Source organism: Myripristis murdjan, chromosome 2 (assembly GCF_902150065.1).
Source record: "Myripristis murdjan chromosome 2, fMyrMur1.1, whole genome shotgun sequence".
Classification (NCBI taxonomy): domain Eukaryota; kingdom Metazoa; phylum Chordata; class Actinopteri; order Holocentriformes; family Holocentridae; genus Myripristis; species Myripristis murdjan.
The window spans coordinates 17,319,271-17,341,732 of record NC_043981.1 but is presented as its reverse complement, the minus strand read 5'-3'; the positions used below and the strand labels follow the sequence as shown (position 1 = coordinate 17,341,732).

General features: G+C 42.0%; 2 protein-coding genes across 2 annotated transcripts; both read left to right on the top strand.

The window, feature by feature from the left end:
• The first annotated feature begins 101 nt into the window (after nt 1-101).
• On the top strand, nt 102-21,750 carry LOC115372080 (NLR family CARD domain-containing protein 3-like). Its single transcript, XM_030069800.1, has 8 exons — nt 102-126; nt 217-295; nt 2,806-3,034; nt 3,497-5,300; nt 6,245-6,418; nt 6,661-6,834; nt 7,893-7,939; nt 21,144-21,750. Exons 2-8 carry the CDS (start codon nt 293-295, stop codon nt 21,704-21,706), a joined length of 2,994 nt encoding a protein of 997 aa, XP_029925660.1. The 5' UTR covers nt 102-126; nt 217-292; the 3' UTR covers nt 21,707-21,750.
• Nucleotides 13,936-18,507, top strand: LOC115372088 (protein NLRC3-like). Its single transcript, XM_030069811.1, has 3 exons — nt 13,936-13,956; nt 16,054-16,282; nt 16,700-18,507. Exons 1-3 carry the CDS (start codon nt 13,954-13,956, stop codon nt 18,505-18,507), a joined length of 2,040 nt encoding a protein of 679 aa, XP_029925671.1. The 5' UTR covers nt 13,936-13,953.
• Nucleotides 21,751-22,462: the final 712 nt, after the last annotated feature.

Below are 22,462 nucleotides of genomic sequence, written 5' to 3'. Positions count from 1 at the left end.
TAAAGCTTTGTCTGTGTTGTGGTGAAGCCCAGACCCCCCTGAACCCAGCTGTGTGTCCATGAACAGTGGCTGGTCTCATGATCGAGCGATTTGCTTCAAAGGTCAACATCATTCAGTTGATCAAAGGTAATAATTTAGAATGAATAATAAAAAAAAGATAGCGTTGCTGTTATAAAAGGGGGTTAAAGGTTCAAATGCATCATGTTTTCTCCACAGAGTCGACGAGCTGAGCTCAGAGGCTCCCAGTGGTCAGTTTACCCAAGAGCATCAAGCAGACCTGGCCACTATATTTATGGTGTGTAAGCAATACATTTGACAAACTAACTTAAAATGAAATGACAAAAAAATGACATGCCAGTCATAATAGTCTCCATGCTGCACTCTTTAGATCAGTGGGCTTTCAGTCTCAAGATGAATTTTTGTTTGTGTGTTTGATTCTGTGTAAGGTAGGGTTCAATAAACCCACAGTTCAGTTTGTATCGTGGTTTTTGATTTTCATTTCAGTTTGTTTTGTACATCAGGGAGAAAAAAACATGACTATTTCCAATGTTCTCTGTATTTTGTCTTGTTTACATAAATAACATTAGTCTACTTTAATTAAGTAGGGGAGAGTGGGGTAAATAGTGCCAATTTTTACTTAAAGTGCCTTTAAAGCGAGGGGATTACAGTAATGCCTCCAACTAAAATATGCACATATAGTTTAGGATGTTGTGGATCCCTGGGAACAATCACTTTGGATCTTATATAAACTGTTTGAGAAATATAGCTTTCGAAAAAAAAGTGGTTTTGTGGCACAACTTGCCCCCGGTGCGGGGTAAATTGTGCCATTAGAGAGAATACACTGGGGTAAATTGTGCCATTGATAATTGAAGTAAAACAGATCATTTTAATCTCACAAATGATAATGCTATACAAAGGCAAAACAAATTCAATACAAAATTATTTATTTAACATTTATTTATTATTTTAACAAGATCACAGGCCACTTTTCTATAACAAGGCCTAGCGCCACATCAACACATACCCAGAACAAAATAAAAATTCCAAAATGAGCACCTGCAAATCATCTTCATCTGAATCTGAATAGTTTTAGTGATCAAAGGTAAGAAAATAATGTACAATAACAATAAAATACAATTAAGTAATATATAGTATATAATCAAAAGCTGTCCCACTGGCACAACTTACCCCAAGGCCCTTTGGCACAAATTACCCCAAGCCCACCATTTTGAAAAAAATGCATCCCCCTGCTGTTTTGAGCTAACATCATGCTAACTGTATAGACTCATGGTGTAGCTTACTAAAGTACTAAAACCTGTGTAAACTGTTTTCAAAGTTTTCTATAATTGTTCAAACACAGCAATCAAAAAACCTCGATCATGGAAATTTTACTTTGGAGGGCAAAAAAATGTTTTTTGAACTTAAATGTGCTCACCTCTCAAGCCATGTGTCTCCCTTCTTTGCAGGATGAGTGAAATGGATGCCTCTTCAAAAATATGTGGTCACATGACCAACTTCTTCTATGGTTTTCTAGATAACAGGGGTGGCACTACTTGCACCTTGGCACAAATTACCCCACTCTCCCCTACATTAATTAAGTCATCAGCTAAGTGTATGGTTGTATTGCTCTTTTTTACCTTTATTTAGTCAGGTAATTTTGTTGAGACATGGGGTCTCATTCTCAAGTTACAAGCAACTAGTTCATTCAGTACAAAACACAAACCTTTAAAGTTAATTTGCAAAGTGCCAAAACAGATTAAATACTATGAACACGAGCAAATTCCCAATTACACTCTCCAGAGCCTCTAAAAGAAGTTTAAAATCCCCCAGAGGAATAAAGCTGCACAGCCTCAGTTCTTGCCATGGTGTGTTCCAGGTTGACGAAGCAGAGGAGGAAAAAATTATTACAATGCAACAATCTGTGCTTGGACAAGTAGACCAGAAAGTACAAAGTGCAGGTTCATGTAAATAATACCCCCCAAAGTCAAGACAAGGCAAGAAGGTGGCAGCAACAAGCCGTTTCCTAGCATTAAAAGAAAAACAGGACTAGTATAGTATCATCGGCATAAAGATGCAGTGATGCGCTTATATTTTGATCCACATTATTGAGATAAATAGGAAGAGAATGGGTCCTAAAACTGAGCCTTGTGGTACACCTTTGGTGACATTAAGAAAACTGGAGGAGAGACCATGCAATGCTTAGGGTTGGAGAGAGAATTTGTGTACCAGCCAACAGCTTGGTCTGAAAGACCTATATCTGACAACTGAATCTCAATAAAAGGTGCAGTGCAATATTTCATGGCGTCCAAGGCTTCCACAGTTTAATTTAAGACTTTCAAGGAAGCAATTATCCTCCTGTGTTGCTTTGTGAAACCAGACTGGTGAAGAGACAAAAGTGTTGTTTAAACTCAAGTGTTATTTGATTTGGTCATCAACCAGCCTTTCAAGAACATAAAAATAATACAAAATAAAACCTAAAATAATACAGAGTTTGGAAATAGGTCTGCAGTTCAGCAATGCAGGATCACCACCCTTCAACAAGGGGCTGTACAGATGCGCATACAGTGGCTTGTAACACTGCACTTCTCATCTCCTAGTTGAAAATATAACGAACGCTCACAGTCAAGTAACTTAGTTGCCCTGGAGGTCCAACGAGCACTGGTCAGAACTTTGTAGGGTATATTGCATACTGAATGGTAACTCCATATTGAACTGTTCAGTTTTTTTATGGTTTGGTTTTACACCCCTAGTGTCCAGATTTTTATATGAATTATTATTATTATGCAGATTATTTTTGTCTTCCAGGTGCTTGAGGAGGACATCATCACTTTTGTGAAGAATGAGCTTAAAAACTTCAAGAGGTCTCTGAGTCGAGATTACCCAGAATACTTCGAAAGGCAGATGGAAGATGAGTTTGTGGATACTGAGGAAGCAGAACAAAGGAGGAGTGACAGAAGATCACATTTTCTGCAGATCACACTACACTTCCTGAGGAGAAGGAGTCACGAGGATCTGGCTGACCGTCTGCAGAGCAGTAAGAGGATGGGGAGATTGTGGGGAGATGTCCATTTCCAAACTCTGTTAAATATACAGATATATGTGCAACAAAAACTCTTCAATTCCTAATCATGTTAAATAATCACAACAACCATGGATAATGTAGTTGAAGTAGGAAGGTTTGTTAATGTAGGTAGCTGTTACCATAAGTAATAGAACCATATTGTCTGTCTCAGGGCACATTTTTCCACTCACCAGTAACAACAGAAGTGGAGGCCATTGTATTTGCATCATTTTTGAAGCGTTTATTGCAAATCCCATTCATTTTTTTCATATAGATTTCAGACTACTGGGCTGCTGGAAATGCTAATTTACAGAATTCAAACCAGACTTTACCAACCAGACCAACTGTGATAAGGACATTTTTAACAGGAAATATTCCCTTTTTTCACATTGAAAACACCATCCATTTATTTATGTTTGTTGTTTGTTCATTCAGAAACTCTTGCTGCAGCGTGCCAACGTAAACTCAGATGTAGCCTGAGGGAGAAGTTTGAGTGTGTGTTTGAGGGGATTGCTAAAGCAGGAAACCCAACACTTCTGAATCAGATCTACACAGAGCTGTACATCACAGAGGGAGGGAGTGGAGAGCTCAATGAGGAACATGAGGTCAGACAGATTGAAACAGCATCCAGGAAACCAGTGAGACCAGAAACAACAATCAAATGTGAAGACATCTTTAAACCCTCACCTGGAAGAGATCAACCAATCAGAATAGTGATAACAAAGGGAGTGGCTGGCATTGGGAAAACAGTCTTAACACAGAAGTTCACTCTGGACTGGGCTGAACACAAAGCCAATAAGCACATAGAGTTCACATTTCCCTTCACTTTCAGAGAGCTGAATCTGCTGAAAGGGAAAAAGTTCAGCTTATTGGAACTTCTTCATCACTTCTTTACTGAGACCAGAGAAGCAGGAATCAGCAGGTTTGAGCAGTTCCAGGTTGTGTTGATCTTTGACGGTCTGGATGAGTGTCGACTTCCTCTGAACTTCAAGGACAACCAGATCCTGACTGATGTTACAGAGTCCACCTCAGTGGACATTCTTCTGACAAACCTCATCAAGGGGAACCTGCTTCCCTCTGCTCGTCTCTGGATAACCACACGACCTGCAGCAGCCAATCAGATCCCTCCTGAGTGTGTTGGCATGGTAACAGAGGTGAGGGGCTTCACTGACCCACAGAAAGAGGAATACTTCAGGAAGAGATTCAGAGATGAGAGGCAGACCAGCAGAATCATCTCCCACATCAAGAAGTCACGAAGCCTCCACATCATGTGCCACATCCCAGTCTTCTGCTGGATCACTGCTACAGTCCTGGAGGACATGTTGAAAACCAGTGAGGGAGGAGACCTGCCCAAGACCCTGACTGAGATGTACATCCACTTCCTAGTGGTTCAGTCCAAAGTGCAGAACGTCAAGTATCATGAGAAACATGAGACAGATCCAGTCTGGACTACAAAGACCAGGAAGATGATCCTGTCTCTGGGAAAACTGGCTTTTAAGCAGCTGGAGAAAGGCAACCTGATCTTCTATGAAACAGACCTGGCAGAGTGTGGCACTGATATCAAAGCAGCCTCAGTGTACTCAGGAGTGTTCACACAGATCTTTAAAGAAGAGCATGGACTTTACCAGGAGAAGGTTTTCTGCTTTGTCCATCTGAGCATTCAGGAGTTTCTGGCTGCTGTTCATGTCTTTCAGACCTTTATCGACTCTGGTGTCAATCTGCTGTCAGAAGCACATTCAATCCCCTCGTGGTCCACAATAATTAACATCAAATCTAAACTGAAACATCTGTATCAGGGTTCTGTGGACAAGGCCTTACAGAGTCCAAAAGGACACCTGGACTTGTTCCTACGCTTCCTCCTGGGTCTTTCACTGCAGACCAATCAGACTCTCCTTCGAGGCCTGATAACACAGACAGGAAGTAGCCCAAAGACCAATCAGGAAACAGTGCAATACATCAAGGAGAAGATCAGGGAGAATTGCTCTCCAGAGAGAAGCATCAACCTGTTCCACTGTCTGAATGAGCTGGGCGACCATTCTCTGGTGATGGAGATCCAACAGTACCTGAGTTCAGGACGTCTCTCCACAATTAAACTCTCTCCTGCTCAGTGGTCAGCTCTGGTCTTCATCTTACTGACATCAGGACAGGATATGGATGAGTTTGACCTGAAGAAATACTCTGGTTCAGAGGAGGCACTTCTGAGGCTGCTGCCAGTGATCAAAGCCTCCAGAAAATCTTTGTATGTTCAACGATAACTGCATACACTAAATACAGTGGAAACCGTTTATAGGTCAAATTGATCTTTACAAGCACATGATTATTATAGCCATTTTCCCTTTATTTTTCTTGCAGATGACCATATATAAATATAAAAAATTGACATTTTTATATTTATTACATGAATACAAAGTAATGACAGACAACATCGTGATTTAGGCCAACTGAATTGTATTGAGTGTTTCAAAATACAGCTGTCTCAAACAAGGTGGTTAACACCCTCACACAGTGGTTCCCAAACCAGTCCTCAAGGACCCCCTGCCCTGCAGGTTTTTGTTTCAGACCTGGTCTTTCACATCTGATCCATGTAAGGGCTTCAAGCTGATTGGTTGAAACAGAACTACCTGAGCAGGGCATGCATGAAGGTGCATGGGCCTTAATTGGGACAGGTGTGCAAGAGTAGAGCTGGAACAAAAACCTGCAGGACAAGAGGTCTTTGAGGACTGGGTTGGGAACCACTGCCCTAACACATCACAACAGTTTTTCTTTTTGATTGGGATGTTTGATATAACCAAGCTTCTACAGGACCGGCGTTTATTAATCATAATGTGGAGCCACGCGCGGCCAATAAAAAAGGGGCAGTTACAAATACTGAACAACGGCTTTGCAGTGGTTTAAGGGCTTTTTTTTTTTTTTTTTTTTTAAATGCTACAAGCTTAGTTTTTTAAAATATTATATTTTCATGTATGAAATGATCCAAATGAACACTGTAAGCAGACTACTTGATTACAATAAGTGAATTATTTCAGTAACTTTTGTATGGGAATGATTCTGTCCCAAACTTTTTGATCCATAAAAGTGGGTGATCTCTGTAAACGGTTTCCAGTGTATATTGTTTGTACATACGAAAAAAGAACATAACTACTTCATTATTATCTGCGTCACATTCTTCATTATGTTCTTCAGGCTCAGTGGGTGTGTTCTGTCAGATAGAAGCTGTGAAGCTCTTGCCTCAGTTCTCAGCTCCCCGTCCTCCAGTCTGAGAGAGCTGGACCTGAGTGACAACGATCTGCAGGATTCAGGAGTGAAGCATCTCTCTGCTGGACTGCAGAGTTCAAACTGCAGACTGGAGGCTCTCAGGTCTGTCTTTCCCTGATTATATACTATTTAATTATTGTCTCTCCTTATTGCCTCTGTTGTTGCATAGAAATCCCAGGAAGGATGTCTTAGATACTGTCTCAGATTGTCAACAACTGTGTCAAAAGAAAACACAAAGCAGATCATGTTGTTAAGTAAATGTATTTTCTATGTGCCTTCAGCTGCAATGTTGACTGTTTATTCATGTTTAGATTAACAATGAGAAAATCCATGCTTGTGCGCAGGCTGTCTGGTTGTCTGATCACACAAGAAGGCTGTGCTTCTCTGGCCTCAGCTCTGAGCTCCAACCCCTCCCATCTGAGAGAGCTGGACCTGAGCTACAACCATCCAGGAGACTTAGGAATGAAGCTGCTCTCTGATGGTCTGGAGGATCCAACCTGGAGACTGAAGACTCTCAGGTATGGAGAGGCTTACTGCCAGTCAAAGTAATGCTCTGATGCTACTCCGACTTCCCCAGACTGAGACAAGATGTTGAATTTTTTCCAGTTTGATGGAGCCAGGCTAACAACTCCCATAGAATTCAAGTCTTTATGCTAAGCTAACATAAAATGCTACCCAGAGGGACTGAACCACTGGACATACAGAGGTGGAAATGGTATCCAACATCTTGTCTCAGTCTGGGGAAGTCCCCAATCGCCCCATTGGGCAGTCTTGTGTCTCCTTCAAGCTCGGGTCCTCTACCAGAGGCCTGGGAGCCTGAGGGTTCAGTATCTCAGCTGTTCTGAGGACTGTGCTCTTCTGGACAGAGATCTCAGATGTTGTTCCTGGAATCTGCTGGAGCCACTTTCCCAGTTTTGGGCCCACAACCCCGAGAGCTCCAACTACCACCAGCACCACTGTTGCCTTCACTACCACATCTTTTCCAGCTCCTCTCTCAGCCCTTGGCATTTTTCAAGCTTCTTGTGTTCCATCTTTTTGATGTTGCTGTCACTCAGGATCATTACACCTATCACTGCTGCCTTCCTCTACTCTTCCTCTGTCGACCACCACGATGTCGGGTTGATTAGCCACCATCAGCTTATCCGTCTGGATCTGGGAGTCACACTGGATCTTGGCTCTGTCATTCACACTGGCAGGGTGTAGGTATTTATGGCCCAGATCTTGTTCAGATCAGCTACTCACTTGCAAATGCAAGAAGGCAACTGAGGAGAATCTCTTATATTTAAGGGTCCAGGATTTGATTGGGAGATAATTGCGGATAACGGGTCGGGTTTGGTTCCTGAGCTTTACGGTTACGGACAGCAAAGAGTTTGCAAAATTGGACTTGTACAGGACTTCGGCTAAGCGCTGGCCACTAACCTTCTTAGTCGGGTCTGCTGGGCAATATTGTTTGATTTTTAATGTATAATGGTGATTATTAGTGTATAGTTAATCATTCATAGTCAAGATTATTACCTGCCCATTTTTCTATCAGGCCATCTAAGATAACAACTTATATGACTTTGTTTACTCCCAGGGTGGACCATGGTGGAGTCCAGATGTTGAAACCAGGTCTGAAGAAGTGTAAGTGTGGATTTAGTGTGATTCTGCTTTTTAGATGGTGTAGATGCAGTTTCTACTTTATGCTCTCAGCTGCTTTGATTGTTGAATTCATGAAAAAACTTGTAGTTGATGCATGAATATGAAAATGGTGTTTTATTCCTTTTGTCTTGGTTTTATGATTACATTTGTTGGCAAAAATAGTATATGTTTTTAGTGTTTTCACTCAGTGTATAAAACCACACAACCCAATGCATCTCCTTATTTATCAGAATTAGAACTTGCTGGATCCCATCCCTAGCTATGTTTAGTTGTCACCACTAGGGGGCTTGAGTGGATTACTTCTGCAAACAGTCAGTAAGAGCCTCTCAAGTTTCTAAATGTAATAAAAACTTATCCTTGTGGTTGGTAAACTGCAATGGCAAATTATACTCATTCTGCCTTTCAAGAGTAACTCATCATTAAATCATGAGGCAGAAAACTGCTGCACTGCCCTCTAGGGGCTGAACCTTTCAGGCATGTTACATGTCTGGCCACACCTTATCCGTGATGTGGCAGCAGGTGTTTTTAGAAGTTGCTGATGGCAAAGTACCTGTGGCCATAATACTGAATAGGTGTGGCCAGAGGTGCAAGAAGTCTGAAAGTTGACTGACTCTTTCATAAATCATCAAAAACAGCCACAATGAGTGTGTTAGTTAACAAACTCCTCCTGTATTGTGTCTTGTTCTCTGCATCAGATACCTGTGAGCTCAAACTGGACACAAACACAGCACACAGACGCCTGGTCCTGTCTGAGGACAACAGGAAGGTGACAGCTGTGAGAGAGGAGCAGCCTTATCCTGATCACCCAGACAGATTTTACAACTGGGAGCAGGTACTGTGTGCCCAAGATCTGACTCGTCGCTGGTGCTGGGAGGTCGAGTGGGACGGAGAGGTTTGCATAGGAGTGTCTCATAAAGGAATCAAGCGCAGAGGAGACGGTGATGACGGCTGTCTTGGAGAAGATGACAAGTCCTGGATTCTGTGCTGCTCTGATAAAAATTTTACAGCCAGGCACAATAAGACATCGACACGTATACCCGTCAGACCGACCTCTAACAGAGTGGCAGTGTATCTGGACTGGCCGGCTGGCTGTCTGTCCTTCTACAGCGTCTCCTCTGACACATTGACCCACCTCCACACCTTCACCTCCACATTCACTGAACCTCTGTACCCTGTGTTTGGATTTGGATTTAGGATCAGTTCTGTGGTTCGGGTGTCGTTTGGTTCCTCGGTGTCTCTGTGTCACATAGAGGAGTGAGAGTCTGCCTCCTGTGTGGGGAAAGACTCTCCTTTCTAATCAAAAGCACAATTAATGATTTATTCTGTACAGGATCTCTCTCTCTCTCTCTCTCTCTCTCTCTCTCTCTCTCTCTCCCTCTCTCTCACACACACACACACATACTTAAAGGTGAAGAACTACTGTGGGTACTTGTTTATATGTTCGTATCTACTGACGATTGTATCTTAACACGTTAGTCATAAGCTTGTAATTTCACAAAACCATCATGATCCATCGATCAGTGTAAATAGATGTGTTGTAACACATAGAATCTTGCAAGTTAAAAAAAAAAAAAGAGAGTTGTTTTAGGAGAAGTTAATTTGTGCGGGATCTTCCTCTACATTCACTGTAGACTTTTTATGAAAAACAATCAAAGACACTTATTTCAAATCCACATGATCCACTGTGTGAATAAGAAAGCTTCATAGCTGCTGTACAGTTTATTTTTTCAGTGTGACTGAACGAGGCTAACGGCTCGCATTGAGTGAATGAGTCGGAAAAAGGCGGTGTTGCCCAAAATGTTGGATTATTACCTACCTTGTTTATGTAGAATCAAGACAAAAGTGTAACAAGTGAGAGAAAAAAGAAAAAATGTGTTTGTCTGTTGTCTATTTCTTTGAATATACCTGTGTGAGTGGCAGGGTGTATTTTATGATATTTGGGACATGGTTATCATGCCTGAGATCTTTGGTCATGTATGTGGGTTTATTGGTAATATTTGTATTTGGTGGAAGCAAACAAAAGAATAGTAGAAAGAAGAAGGAAAAAGGAAGAAGAAGGGAACAGAGAAATTTCATAACACTACATTGCATAATGTAGTATTAACAGTACTGATAATTTTGTTGTTTTTGGCATGATTCTTTTGTTTTCTTCCCTCTTCCCTGTCCTTTCTACTTGCATTGTTCAGATGTTGTTGTTCTTTTGTATAGCAGAATTTTGTTCCAGTGTTTCCTGATCTGTTAAAAGACTTAACCACTATTTTCTGTTTTTCCAATTTAGAAACTACTTTTTTTTTTAAAGTAACAGGTAATGTGCATTGCATTACAACACTGATACCAAGGCGTTTCTTCCTTCATTGACTTCAACCAATGATTATTGTCTCCCTTGATTGTAAACAACACCAGGTTGATGAATTATTTTGCTATTCTTTCCTATTAAATGGAAATTATTCATAAAAATAGAGTATACAGTCACGTATAATGATGTTTATACTGAGGGATTGCAGGAAATCTAGTGAAAACATGTTTTCAGACATTTTTGTAAATTTATTAAAAATGGAAACAATTAAAACTAATAGGTACATAAGTATTCACACCCTTTGCAATGACGCTTAGAATTGAGCTCAGGTGCATCCACTTTCCATTTATCATCCTTGAGATGCTTCTACAACTCGATTGGAGTCCACCTGTGGTATATTCAGTTGATTGAACATGATTTGGAATTGCACACACCTGTCTGTATAAGGTCCCACAGTTGACAGTGCATATCAGAGCAGAAACCAAGCAATGAAGTCAAAGGAATTGTATGTAGACCTCCGAGACCGGATTGTGTCAAGGCACAAATCTGGGGAAGGATACAAAAAAGCATTTCATGATTGAAGGTCCCGAAAAGCACTGTGGTCTCCATTATTCAGAAATGGGAGAAGTTTGGAACCACCAGGACTCTCCCTAGATCTGGCTGCCCAACCAAACTGAGTAATCGGGGAAGAAGGGCCTTCGTCAGAGAGGTGACAAAGAACCCAATGGTCACTAAGGCGGAGCTCCAGTGTTCCCTTGTGGAGATAGGACAACCATTCAGTAGGTCAAGCATTGCTAATGCACTCCACCAATCAGGCCTTTATGGTAGAATGGCCAGATGGAAGCCACTGCTCTCTAAAAGGCACATGGCAACCCGCTGGGAGTTTGCCAAAAAGCACCTTAAGGATTCTCAGACCAGGAGAAACAAAATTCTCTGGTCTGATGAAACCAAAATAGAACTTTTTGGCCTGAACTTCAAGCGTCATGTCTGGAGAAAAATAGACATTGCTCATCGCCTGGCTAACATGTGGCTACTGTGAAGCATGGTGGTGGACACACTAGGGCGAGTGGGCGACGATTCTTGATAGTAGGTTCTTGGAAACCTACTATCAAATCCAGTTGACCTGGTTTTAACCTTACTTGCATGGTAATTGGACTGCTTTTTGATGCAGTTTCATTGGTTTCCAGGTGCCAAACATCATAAACACAATGGACAGAAATACATTAGGCTGATATAAAATGCTGCAAAATTCTGTGCATTGTTCATGTTAACTCTGCAAAGGCCGCATCTGCAAAGGCCCACCCTACTCTCTGATTGGCCTCTGGCTAGTTCTCATTGTCTCCATTGGTTTGGCTTGTTACGGTTAGGGTGAGGGTGGGGTTAGGGGCAGCCAGCAGAGTACAGGTGGTTCTTCACAGAATGTGGGTGGGAAAACAAAGAAATGCATGTGGGAACAAACAGTTTCATGTTGTCATTAAACACTTGCTTTTAGACGCTGTGAAAAAAGTATTTTTGATTAAGTATTGTAGATTTGCAACTGGAACGTGTAACATAAATTTGCAACTTCAAAATAATACACATGGCATAAAATAAATGTGTCACATTTCCATCAATCAATCAATCAGACTTTATTTATATAGCACTTTCCATACAAACAGGTGTAATATAAAACAACAAAACTATAAAACAATATGAGTTTTCATTTAAAAATATTGATGTTCTCTGCTGCCAAAAGGCCACTACCAGAGGACCAATATACGATTTCCTAAAATCAGTTCTCAAACAAACAGGTAACCAGTGCAAAGACTTTAAAATTGGTGTAATTTGTGCTCTCCTTCTGGTCTGAGTCAACACACGGGCAGCTGAGTTTTGACATAACTGGAGTTGAGCTATATTTTTTGGGGGGGTCAGAAAGTAGAGCATTACAGTTGTCAGTTCTTCAGGTAATGGCAATGTTCTTCAGATGATTAAAAGCATTCTTAGTTATTTTTCTAATGTGCGGCTCTAATGTGCCCCCCCTCCCCAGAACTGGGTTAATTTTCAACTACATTCAGAATTTTAAATTTTTCCTCTTTAATTAATTCATTTTTCCTCTTTGACAAATTGTTGCGACCACTTGATGGCCCGCTGTTATGCAAATTAAAAGTATAAAAGAAGAGCAGTTGAGTAACTCAAAAGTAACCTGAGTGCTCTTTTCAACTTATGATCCACAAATGAATCATTTCAGAATTCAGAATTCTGTATGGTGGCCAAAAAATGAAAATGATGGTGCTTGAAAGACAAATGTAAGCATGAGCCTCGACCCTTTCTCGACTACTCAACTACTAGCAGTAGAGGAATGGGCTCAGGGCAGTTATCACGGGCAAGGGCATTTGAAATTAAAACTTGGAATTTGGTATAAAACTTTACTGAATGTAGAGCAAACATCAATCACCATCTGCCATAAATGTCATCTTCTATCCAGTACAGCCTCCACAGCACCATGCTGTGTTACAGAGCTCTATTTTGACCACCATTCAGTGCCACTCAGGCTGTAATGGTGTCATTCTGCTATTTGCCCCTTTAGTGCTGTGGGCATCGTAATGACCATAAACCAGCCTTGTGTCTTACAAGTCTGTTCACCATGTCTTTTGTTTTTTTATTGTGGTCAAGGTTTGATATCATTGGCAAACGATGCTTTTGGACTTTGATCGTGACATTATGAGGAAGTGACTGCCGCCCCCTCCGATCAGAAGCTCAGAGACACTTGACAAAGCAGAATAAACATCTTCTCTCTCAGTGGTCGCTCTACAGATGAAGCCTGAAAGCCTGATCTGGATGTGAGTTACCAGGTAAAAAACCTACCAGAGATCATTGATGAACAGAATCCTGCACTGTGCTGTAGAACTGGATGACATTAGAGTAGACTATGATGGGACAATGGTGGTCAAGTTGATAAAAAATGTTCCTTCGATGTTTGTAGTTAAATTCATGTTTATTTTGGGCCCTTAATCACAGTGACATATTGTAAATGTAGACATAGATCTAAATATTCATTGGAATTCATTATGTGATCATTTTTATAGTTTGCCACTGAAGACACTGAGAACGCTTTCCTTAAATTATTTTTCACGTTAGATTGAAGTCTCAATAGGATGCATGATAATACACTCTGTCATGGAAAGCTTGGTATTATGAATCAGCCTGGTGTGTTTGTGTCAAGGTGTTGACTCTGCAATGGATGTGTGTAAGGAGAAAGTGGAGGGGCTCCCTGCCTCTAAAACCACTGCATCTAAGAAACATAAAAGCAAGACCAAAGTGAAGAGGTAAGATGAAGATCTCTGACTGTCCATGACTGTTCTCCATCTAAAAGCTTAGTAGGCAAATCATTACAGCTGCAGTATTCAGGGTAAAAGCTTTGTCTGTGTTGTGGTGAAGCTCAAGCCTGCAGGAGAGACCAGGCCCCCGTGAACCCAGCTGTGTGTCCATGAAGAGTGACTGGTCTAATGATCGAATGATTTTCTTCAAAAGTCGACATCATTCAGTTGATCAAAGGTAATCATTTAGAATGGACAATAAAACAAAGATAGTGTTGCTGTTATATGAGGGGGTTAAAGGTTCAAATGCATCATGTTTTCTCCACAGAGTCGACAAGCTGAGCTCAGAGGCTCCCAGTGGTCAGTCTGCCCAAGAGCATCAAACAGACCTGGCCTCTATATTTATGGTGTGTAAGCAAGCATGAATTTTAGTTTGTGTGTTTGATTCTGTGTAAGGTAGAGTTCAATAAACCCACAGTTCAATCTGTATTGTGGTTTTTGATTTTCAGTTCAGTTTGTTTTGTACATCAGAGAGAAAAAACAAGACCATTTCCAATGTTCTCTGTATTTTGTCTTGTTTGCATAAATAACATTAGTCTACTTTAATTAAGTACATAAATTAAGTCATCAGCTAAGTGTATGGTTGTATTGCTTGTTTTTACCTTTATTTATTCAGCTAATCTTGTTGAGACATGGGGTGTACAAAACACAAAACATTAAAGTGAATTTGCAAAGTGCCAAAACAGATTAAATACTATGAACAAGAGCAAATTCCAAATTACACTCTCCAGAGCCTCTAAAAAAAGTTTAAAATCCCCCAGAGGAATAAAGCTGCACAGCCTCAGTTCTTGCCGTGGTGTGTTCCAGGTTGATGAAGCAGAGGACGGACAAATATTCCAATGCAACAGTCTGTGCTTGGACCAGTAGACCAGAAAGTACAAAGTGCACGTTCATGTAAATAATACCCCCCGAAGTCAAGACGAGGCAAGAATGTGGCAGCAACAAGCCTATTCCTAGCATTAAAAGAAAAACAGGACTTTTTTCTAAAGATTTACACAACAGAAAGAATAGTATCATCGTCATAAAGATGCACATGTGCGTTTATATTTTGACCCATATTATTGAGGTAAATAGGAAGAGAATGGGTCCTAAAACTGAGCCTTGTGGTACACCTTTGGTGACATTAAGAAAACTGGAGGAGAGACCATGCAATGCTTGGGGAGAGAATTTGTGTACCAGCCAACAGTTTGGTCTGAAATGCCTATATCTGACAACTGAATCTCAATAAAAGGTGCAGTGCAATATTTTTTGGCATTCAAGGCTTCCACAGTTTAATTTAAGACTTTCAAGGAAGCAGTTACCTTAGTATGTTGCTTTGTGAAACCAGACTGGTGAATAATCAAATCAAATCAAATCAAGTTTATTTCTATAGCCCTTTACAATAACCAAAAGGTACCCAAAGTGCTTTACAACTAAGTCATAAAAACAGTTCAGAAAAGCAATACATGAAAAACAATACATAATACATAAAACAAAACGTAAGAAAAAACAGTATAAAAACAATCAAAGGGAAAGTGCTATAGTGCTGCAGGATAACTTGAGCCTGCCAGAAGTGCACAAGAAGGAGCAGAAAAGGAACAATAAGTGAATCTAAGACAAAGCGACGCTACTTATAATTAAAATGCCAATCTAAAAAGGTAGGTCTTCAGCTTTGATTTAAATAGAGTTCAGTAGTGGTGCGAATGTCGGGGGGGAGTTTGTTCCACAATCTGGGCGCAGCAACGGCAAAAGACCGATCACCCCACTGTTTACATCTGGCTCTTGGAACTTCGAGCAGAAGCTAGCCCGAGGAACGTAGCTCCCTGCCATGATTGCGGATGGCTACCAAATCAGACAGGTAAGCGGGAGCCAGGCCATTAACGGCTTTGAAGACAAACACTAGAAGTTTAAAATCAATTCTAAAACGAACTGGAAGCCAGTGGAGTGATGACAATACAGGGGTGATGTGTTCACGTCTGGACGTGCCTGTTAAAAATCGAGCGGCCGCATTCTGTACAAGCTGCAGACGTGAGATTGAGGACTGGTTGAATAGACAAAAGTGTTGTTTAAACTCAAGTATTATTTGATTTGGTCATCAGCCAGCCTTTCAAGAACTCTCCCTAAAATACAGAGTTTGGAAATGGGTCTGTTCAGTTCAGTACTGCGGGATCACTGACTTTCAACAAGGGGCTGTACGGATGCGCATACAGTGGCTCGTAACACTGCACTTTTCATCTCCCAGTTGAAAATATAACGAACGCTCATAGTCAAGTAACTCAGTTGCACTGGAGATCCAACCAGCACTGGACAGAACTTTGTAGGGTGTATTGTATACTGAATGGTGGTTTTTTTTTTTTTTTTGTCTGTTTTTGCACCATATTGAACTGTTCAGTTTTTTATGGTTCGGTTTTACACCCCTAGTGTTCATATTTTCATATGAAATGTGTATTATTTTTGTCTTCCAGGTGCTTGAGGAGGACATCATCACTTTTGTGAAGAATGAGCTGAAAACCTTCAAGAGGTCTCTGAGTCGAGATTACCCAGAATACTGCGAGAGGCAGATGGAAGATGAGTTTGAGGATACTGAGGAAGCAGAACAAAGGAGGAGCGACAGAAGATCACATTTTCTGCAGATCACAGTGCACTTCCTGAGGAGAAGGAGTCACGAGGATCTGGCTGACCGTCTGCAGAGCAGTAAGAGGCTGGGGACATAATTATGTTAAATAATCAATCAAAAACCATAGATAATGTAATTACAGTAGGAAGGTTTGTTAATGTAGGTAGCTGTTACAATAAGTAATAGAACCAAATGTTGCCTGTCACAGGGCACATTTTTCCACTCACCAGTACCAGCACATGTGGAAGCCATTGTTTTTGCGTCATTTTCAAAGAAGTAGATCAGCATCTCTGTCTTTCATGGAACAAAGTATTAGTGTAGCTAGCAAGGATCTTCGTTTGCATTTATTGCAAGATTTCAGACTACTGGATTGCTGGAAATGCAAATTTACAGAATCCAAATCAAACTTTACCAACCAGACCAATTGTGATTTTTAACAGGAAATATTTACATTGATCACATTTAAATCCATTTATTGTTTTTTGTTCATTCAGAAACTCTCGCTGCAGCGTGCCAACGTAAACTCAGATCTAACCTGAAGAAGAAGTGTGAGTGTGTGTTTGAGGGGGTTGCTAAAGCAGGAAACCCAACACTTCTGAATGAGATCTACACAGAACTGTACATCACAGAGGGAGGGAGTGGAGAGCTCAATGAGGAACATGAGGTCAGACATATTGAAACATCATTCAGGAGACCAGTGAGACCAGAAACATCAATCAAATGTGAAGACATCTTTAAACCCTCACCTGGAAGAGATAAACTAATCAGAACAGTGATGACAAAGGGAGTGGCTGGCATTGGGAAAACAGTCTTGACACAGAAGTTCACTCTGGACTGGGCTGAAGACAAAGCCAATAAACACATAGAGTTCACATTTCCCTTCACTTTCAGAGACCTGAATCTACTGAAAGGGAAAAAGTTCAGCTTGGTGGAACTTCTTCATCTCTTCTTCACTGAGACCAAAGAAGCAGAAATCAGCAGGTTTGACCACTTCCAGGTTGTGATGATCTTTGACGGTCTGGATGAGTGTCGACTTCCTCTGGACTTCCAGAACAACCAGATCCTGACTGATGTTACAGAGTCCACCTCAGTGGACGTTCTGCTGACAAACCTCATCAAGGGGAAACTGCTTCCCTCTGCTCGCCTCTGGATAACCACACGACCCGCAGCAGCCAATCAGATCCCTGCTGAGTGTGTTGGCATGGTGACAGAGGTGAGAGGCTTCACTGACCCACAGAAAGAGGAATACTTCAGGAAGAGATTCAAAGATAAGGAACAGGCCAGCAGAATCATCTCCCACATCAAGACGTCACGAAGCCTCCACATCATGTGCCACATCCCAGTCTTTTGCTGGATCACTGCTACAGTCCTGGAGGACGTGTTGAAAACCAGTGAGAGAGGAGACCTGCCCAGGACCCTGACTGAGATGTACATCCACTTCCTGGTGGTTCAGTCCAAAGTGCAGAACGTCAAGTATCATGAGAAACATGAGACAGATCCAGTCTGGACAACAAAGACCAGGAAGATGATCCTGTCGCTGGGAAAACTGGCTTTTAAGCAGCTGGAGAAAGGCAACCTGATCTTCTATCAAGCAGACCTGGCAGAGTGTGGCCTTGATATCAAAGCAGCCTCAGTGTATTCAGGAGTGTTCACACAGATCTTTAAAGAGGAGCGTGGGCTGCACCAGGACAAGGTTTTCTGCTTTGTCCATCTGAGCATTCAGGAGTTTCTGGCTGCTATTCATGTCTTTCAGACCTTCATCGACTCTGGTGTCAATCTGCTGTCAGAAGCACATTCAGTCTCCTCGTGGTCCACAATAATTAACATCAAATCTAAACTGAAATATCTGTATCAGGGTTCTGTGGACAAGGCCTTACAGAGTCCAAATGGACACCTGGACTTGTTCCTGCGCTTCCTCCTGGGTCTTACACTGCAGACCAATCAGACTCTCCTTCGAGGCCTGATGACACAGATAGGAAGTAACCCAAAGACCAGTGAGGAAATAGTGCAGAACATCAGGGAGAAGATCAAAGAGACTCCCTCTCCAGAGAGAATTATCAACCTGTTCCACTGTCTGAATGAGCTGGGTGACCATTCTCTAGTGGAGGAGGTCCAACAGTACCTGAGTTCAGGACGTCTCTCCACAAACAAACTCTCTCCTGCTCAGTGGTCAGCTCTGGTCTTCATCTTACTGACATCAGGACAGGATCTGGACGAGTTTGACCTGAAGAAATACTCTGCTTCAGAGGAGGCTCTTCTGAGGCTGCTGCCGGTGATTAAAGCCTCCAGAAAATCTTTGTAGGTTCATAGATAACTGCATACAGTAAATACAGGTGAAACTGTTTATAGGTCAAATTGATCATTACAAGAGCATGATTATTATAACCATTTTTTCCCTTTATTTTTCTTGACCATCTATAAATATAAAAAATGACATTTCTATATTTATTACATGAATACAAAGTAATGACGGACAATGTCGTGATTTAGGCCAACTGAATTGTATTGACTGTTTCAAAATACAGCTGTCTCAAACACGGTAGTTTAACACCCTCAAACAGTGGTTCCCAAACCAGTCCTCAAGGACCCCCTGCCCTGCAGGTTTTTGTTTCAGCCCTGGCCTTTCACATCTGATCCATGTAATGGCTTCAAGCTGATTGGTTGAAAGAGAACTACCTGAGCAGGGCATGCATGAAGGTGCATGGGCCTTAATTGGGACAGGTGTGCAAGAGTTGAGCTGGAACAAAAACAATAAGTGAATTCTTTCAATAGCTTTTGTTTGGGAATGATTCTGTCCCAAACTTTTTAGTCCATAAAAGTGGCTGAACACTGTAAGCAGTTTCCAGTGTATATTGTTTGTACATAAGATAAAAGAATATAACTACTTTATTATTATCTGCGTCACATTCTTCATTATGTTCTTCAGGCTCAGTGGGTGTGATCTGTCAGATAGAAGCTGTGTAGCTCTGGCCTCAGTTCTCAGCTCCCCGTCCTCCAGTCTGAGAGAGCTGGACCTGAGTGACAACGATCTGCAGGATTCAGGAGTGAAGCTGCTCTCTGCTGGACTGGAGAGTTCAAACTGCAGACTGGAGACTCTCAGGTCAGAGGTCGTCAACCTGCTGATTTAAGACTGATTTAAGTGGAGGATAATATCTGTAAATAGACCCATAACCTGTGTAGGACTTTTCCTCCTCAGATCATGTAGTGTGTTGACTAAATGTGTTTACTGTGTGCCTTCAGCTGCAGTGTTGCTGTTTATTCATGTTTAGATTAACAGTGAGAAAATCCATGCTTGTGCGCAGGCTGTCTGGTTGTCTGATCACACAGGAAGGCTGTGCTTCTCTGGCCTCAGCTCTGAGCTCCAACCCCTCCCATCTGAGAGAGCTGGACCTGAGATACAACCATCCAGGAGACTCAGGAGTGACGCTGCTCTCTGCTCGACTGGAGGATCCAACCACGAGACTGGAGGTTCTCAGGTATGGAGAGGCTTACTGCCAGTCAAAGTAATGCTCTGACGCTACTCCGACTTCCCCAGACTGAGACAAGATGTTGAATCTTTTTCAGTTTGATGGAGCCAGGCTAACAACTCCCATAGAATTCAAGTCTTTATGCTAAGCTAACACAAAATGCTACCCAGAGGGACTGAACCACTGGACATACAGAGGGTTGTATGTCCAGTGGTTCTGAGGGTTCAGTATCTCAGCTTTTCTGAGGACTGTGCTCTTCTGGACAGAGATCTCAGATGTTGTTCCTGGAATCTGCTGGAGCCACTTTCCCAATTTAGGGGTCACAGCCCCGAGAGCTCCAGCTACCACCAGCAGTACTGTTGCCTTCACTCCCCACATCTTCTCCAGCTCCTCTCTCAGCCCTTGATATTTTTCAAGCTTCTTGTGTTCCGTCTTTGTGATGTTGCTGTCACTCAGGATCACTACACCTATCACTGATGTCAGGTTGATTAGCCACCATCAGCAAATCCGTCTCGTTCTGGGAGTCACTTGCAAATGCAAGTGAGTAGCTGAGGAGAATCTCTTACATTTAAGGGTCCAGGATTCGATGGGGAGATAATTGCAGATAATGGGTCGGGTTTGGTCCTGAGCTTTACGGGTACGGACAGGAAAGAGTTTCAAAATTGGACTTGTGCAGGACTCCGGCTAAGCGCTGGCCACTAACCTTCTTAGTCGGGTCTGCTGAGCAATATTGTTTCATTTTTAATGTATAATGGTGATTAGTTAATCATAGTGTATAGTTAATCATTCATAGTCAAGGTTATTGCCTGGCCATTTTTCCATCAGGCCATCTAAGATAACAACTTCTATGACTTTGTTTACTCCCAGGGTGGACCATGGTGGAGTCCAAATGTTGAAACCAGGACTGAAGAAGTGTAAGTGTGGATTTAGTGTGATTCTGCTTTTTAGATGGTGTAGATGCAGTTTCTTCTTTATGCTCTCAGCTGCTTTTGACTGCTGAACTCACCAAAACATGTAGTTGATGCATGAATATGAAAATGGTGTTTTATTCCTTTTGTCTTGGTTTTATGATTACATTTGTTGGCAAAAATATAATGTTTTTTGTGTTTTCACACAATGTATAAAACCACACAACCCAATACATCTCCTTGTTTATCAGAATTAGAACTTGTATCCTATCCCTAGCTATGTTTAGTTGTCACCACTAGGGGGCTTGAGTGGATTACTTCTGCAAAAAGTCAGGGTTAGGGTTAGGGCTGAACCTTTCAGGCATCTGGCCACATCTTATCAGTGATGTGGCAGCAGGTGTTTTTAGAAGTTGCTGATGGCAAAGTACCTGTGGCCATAATACTGAGTAGGTGTGGCCAGAGGTGCAACAAGCCTGAAAGTTTCATAAATCACCAAAAAACAGCCACAATGTGTGTGTTAGTTAACCAGCTCCTCCTGTATTGTGTCTTGTTCTCTGCATCAGATTCCTGTGAGCTCAAACTGGACACAAACACAGCACACAGACGCCTGGTCCTGTCTGAGGACAACAGGAAGGTGACAGCTGTGAGAGAGGACCAGCCTTATCCTGATCACCCAGACAGATTTGAGAACTGGGAGCAGGTGCTGTGTGCTGAAGGTCTGACTGATCGCTGGTACTGGGAGGTCGAGTGGGAGGGAGAGGTTTGCATTGGAGTGTCTCATAAAGGAATCAAGCGGAGAGGAGACGGTGATGACGGCTGTCTTGGAGAAGATGACAAGTCTTGGATTCTGTGCTGCTCTGATAAAAATTTTACAGCCAGGCACCATAAGACATCAACATGCATACCTCTCAGCCCGACCTCTAAGAGAGTGGCAGTGTATCTGGACTGGCCGGCTGGCTCTCTGTCCTTCTACAGCGTCTCCTCTGACACACTGACCCACCTCCACACCTTTACCTCTACCCTCACTGAACCTCTGTACCCTGTGTTTGGATTTGGATTTAGGATCAGTTCTGTGGTTCGGGTGTCGTTTGGTTCCTCGGTGTCTCTGTGTCGCATGGAGGAGTGAGAGTCTGCCTCCTGTGTGGGGAAAGACTCTCCTTTCTGATCAAAAGCACAATTAATGATTTATTCTGTACAGGATCTCTCTCTTGCTCTCTCTGGGGGAGAGAGAGAGAACTGGGGGTCATGACTCTTAATCATCTCATGCTGTGAAATGTTGGTGCTTTTAATTTAAACTTTATTTAACAAGTTTCCAATAAAGAATCTCTGTTGTCGAGGTAGACGTGGTCAAGAAAGCAGCACAAAAATAAAAAATCAGACATACCACAGTAAGGGTGAGCAGAATAGTAAGGAAACCCAAAAAAAACATTTAGCTCGGTCTCACTGCAATTTGTGACACGATCATAAAAAAAAAAAAAAATCTATAGATTGATATCCATGGACACAAACTGAACACTACTCTCCTCTTCCAGTGCTGCTAAGGACTGCAGTAAACATTCATTGTGTCCAAGTGAATGGAGCAAAAGTTGTAGACAAATCGAGGAAAGGTGTTTCTTCAGGGATGCCTGCTGGTCTGCACCTGTATTTATTACACTGACTACATTGTGGTCACTGTAATCACTACATGTGTTCGCACTGACTAGAAAAAGACACGCATGTTTTAAGTTTAACATTACGGGGCGGCATGGCTCAGGAGGTAGAGCGGTCGTCGTGGTAACCGGAGGGTTCCCGGTTCGATCCCTGCCTACAGAGTGTGTTGAAGTGTCCTTGAGCAAGATACTGAACCCCTCACTGCTCCTGATGGACAGCTTGACACCTTGCA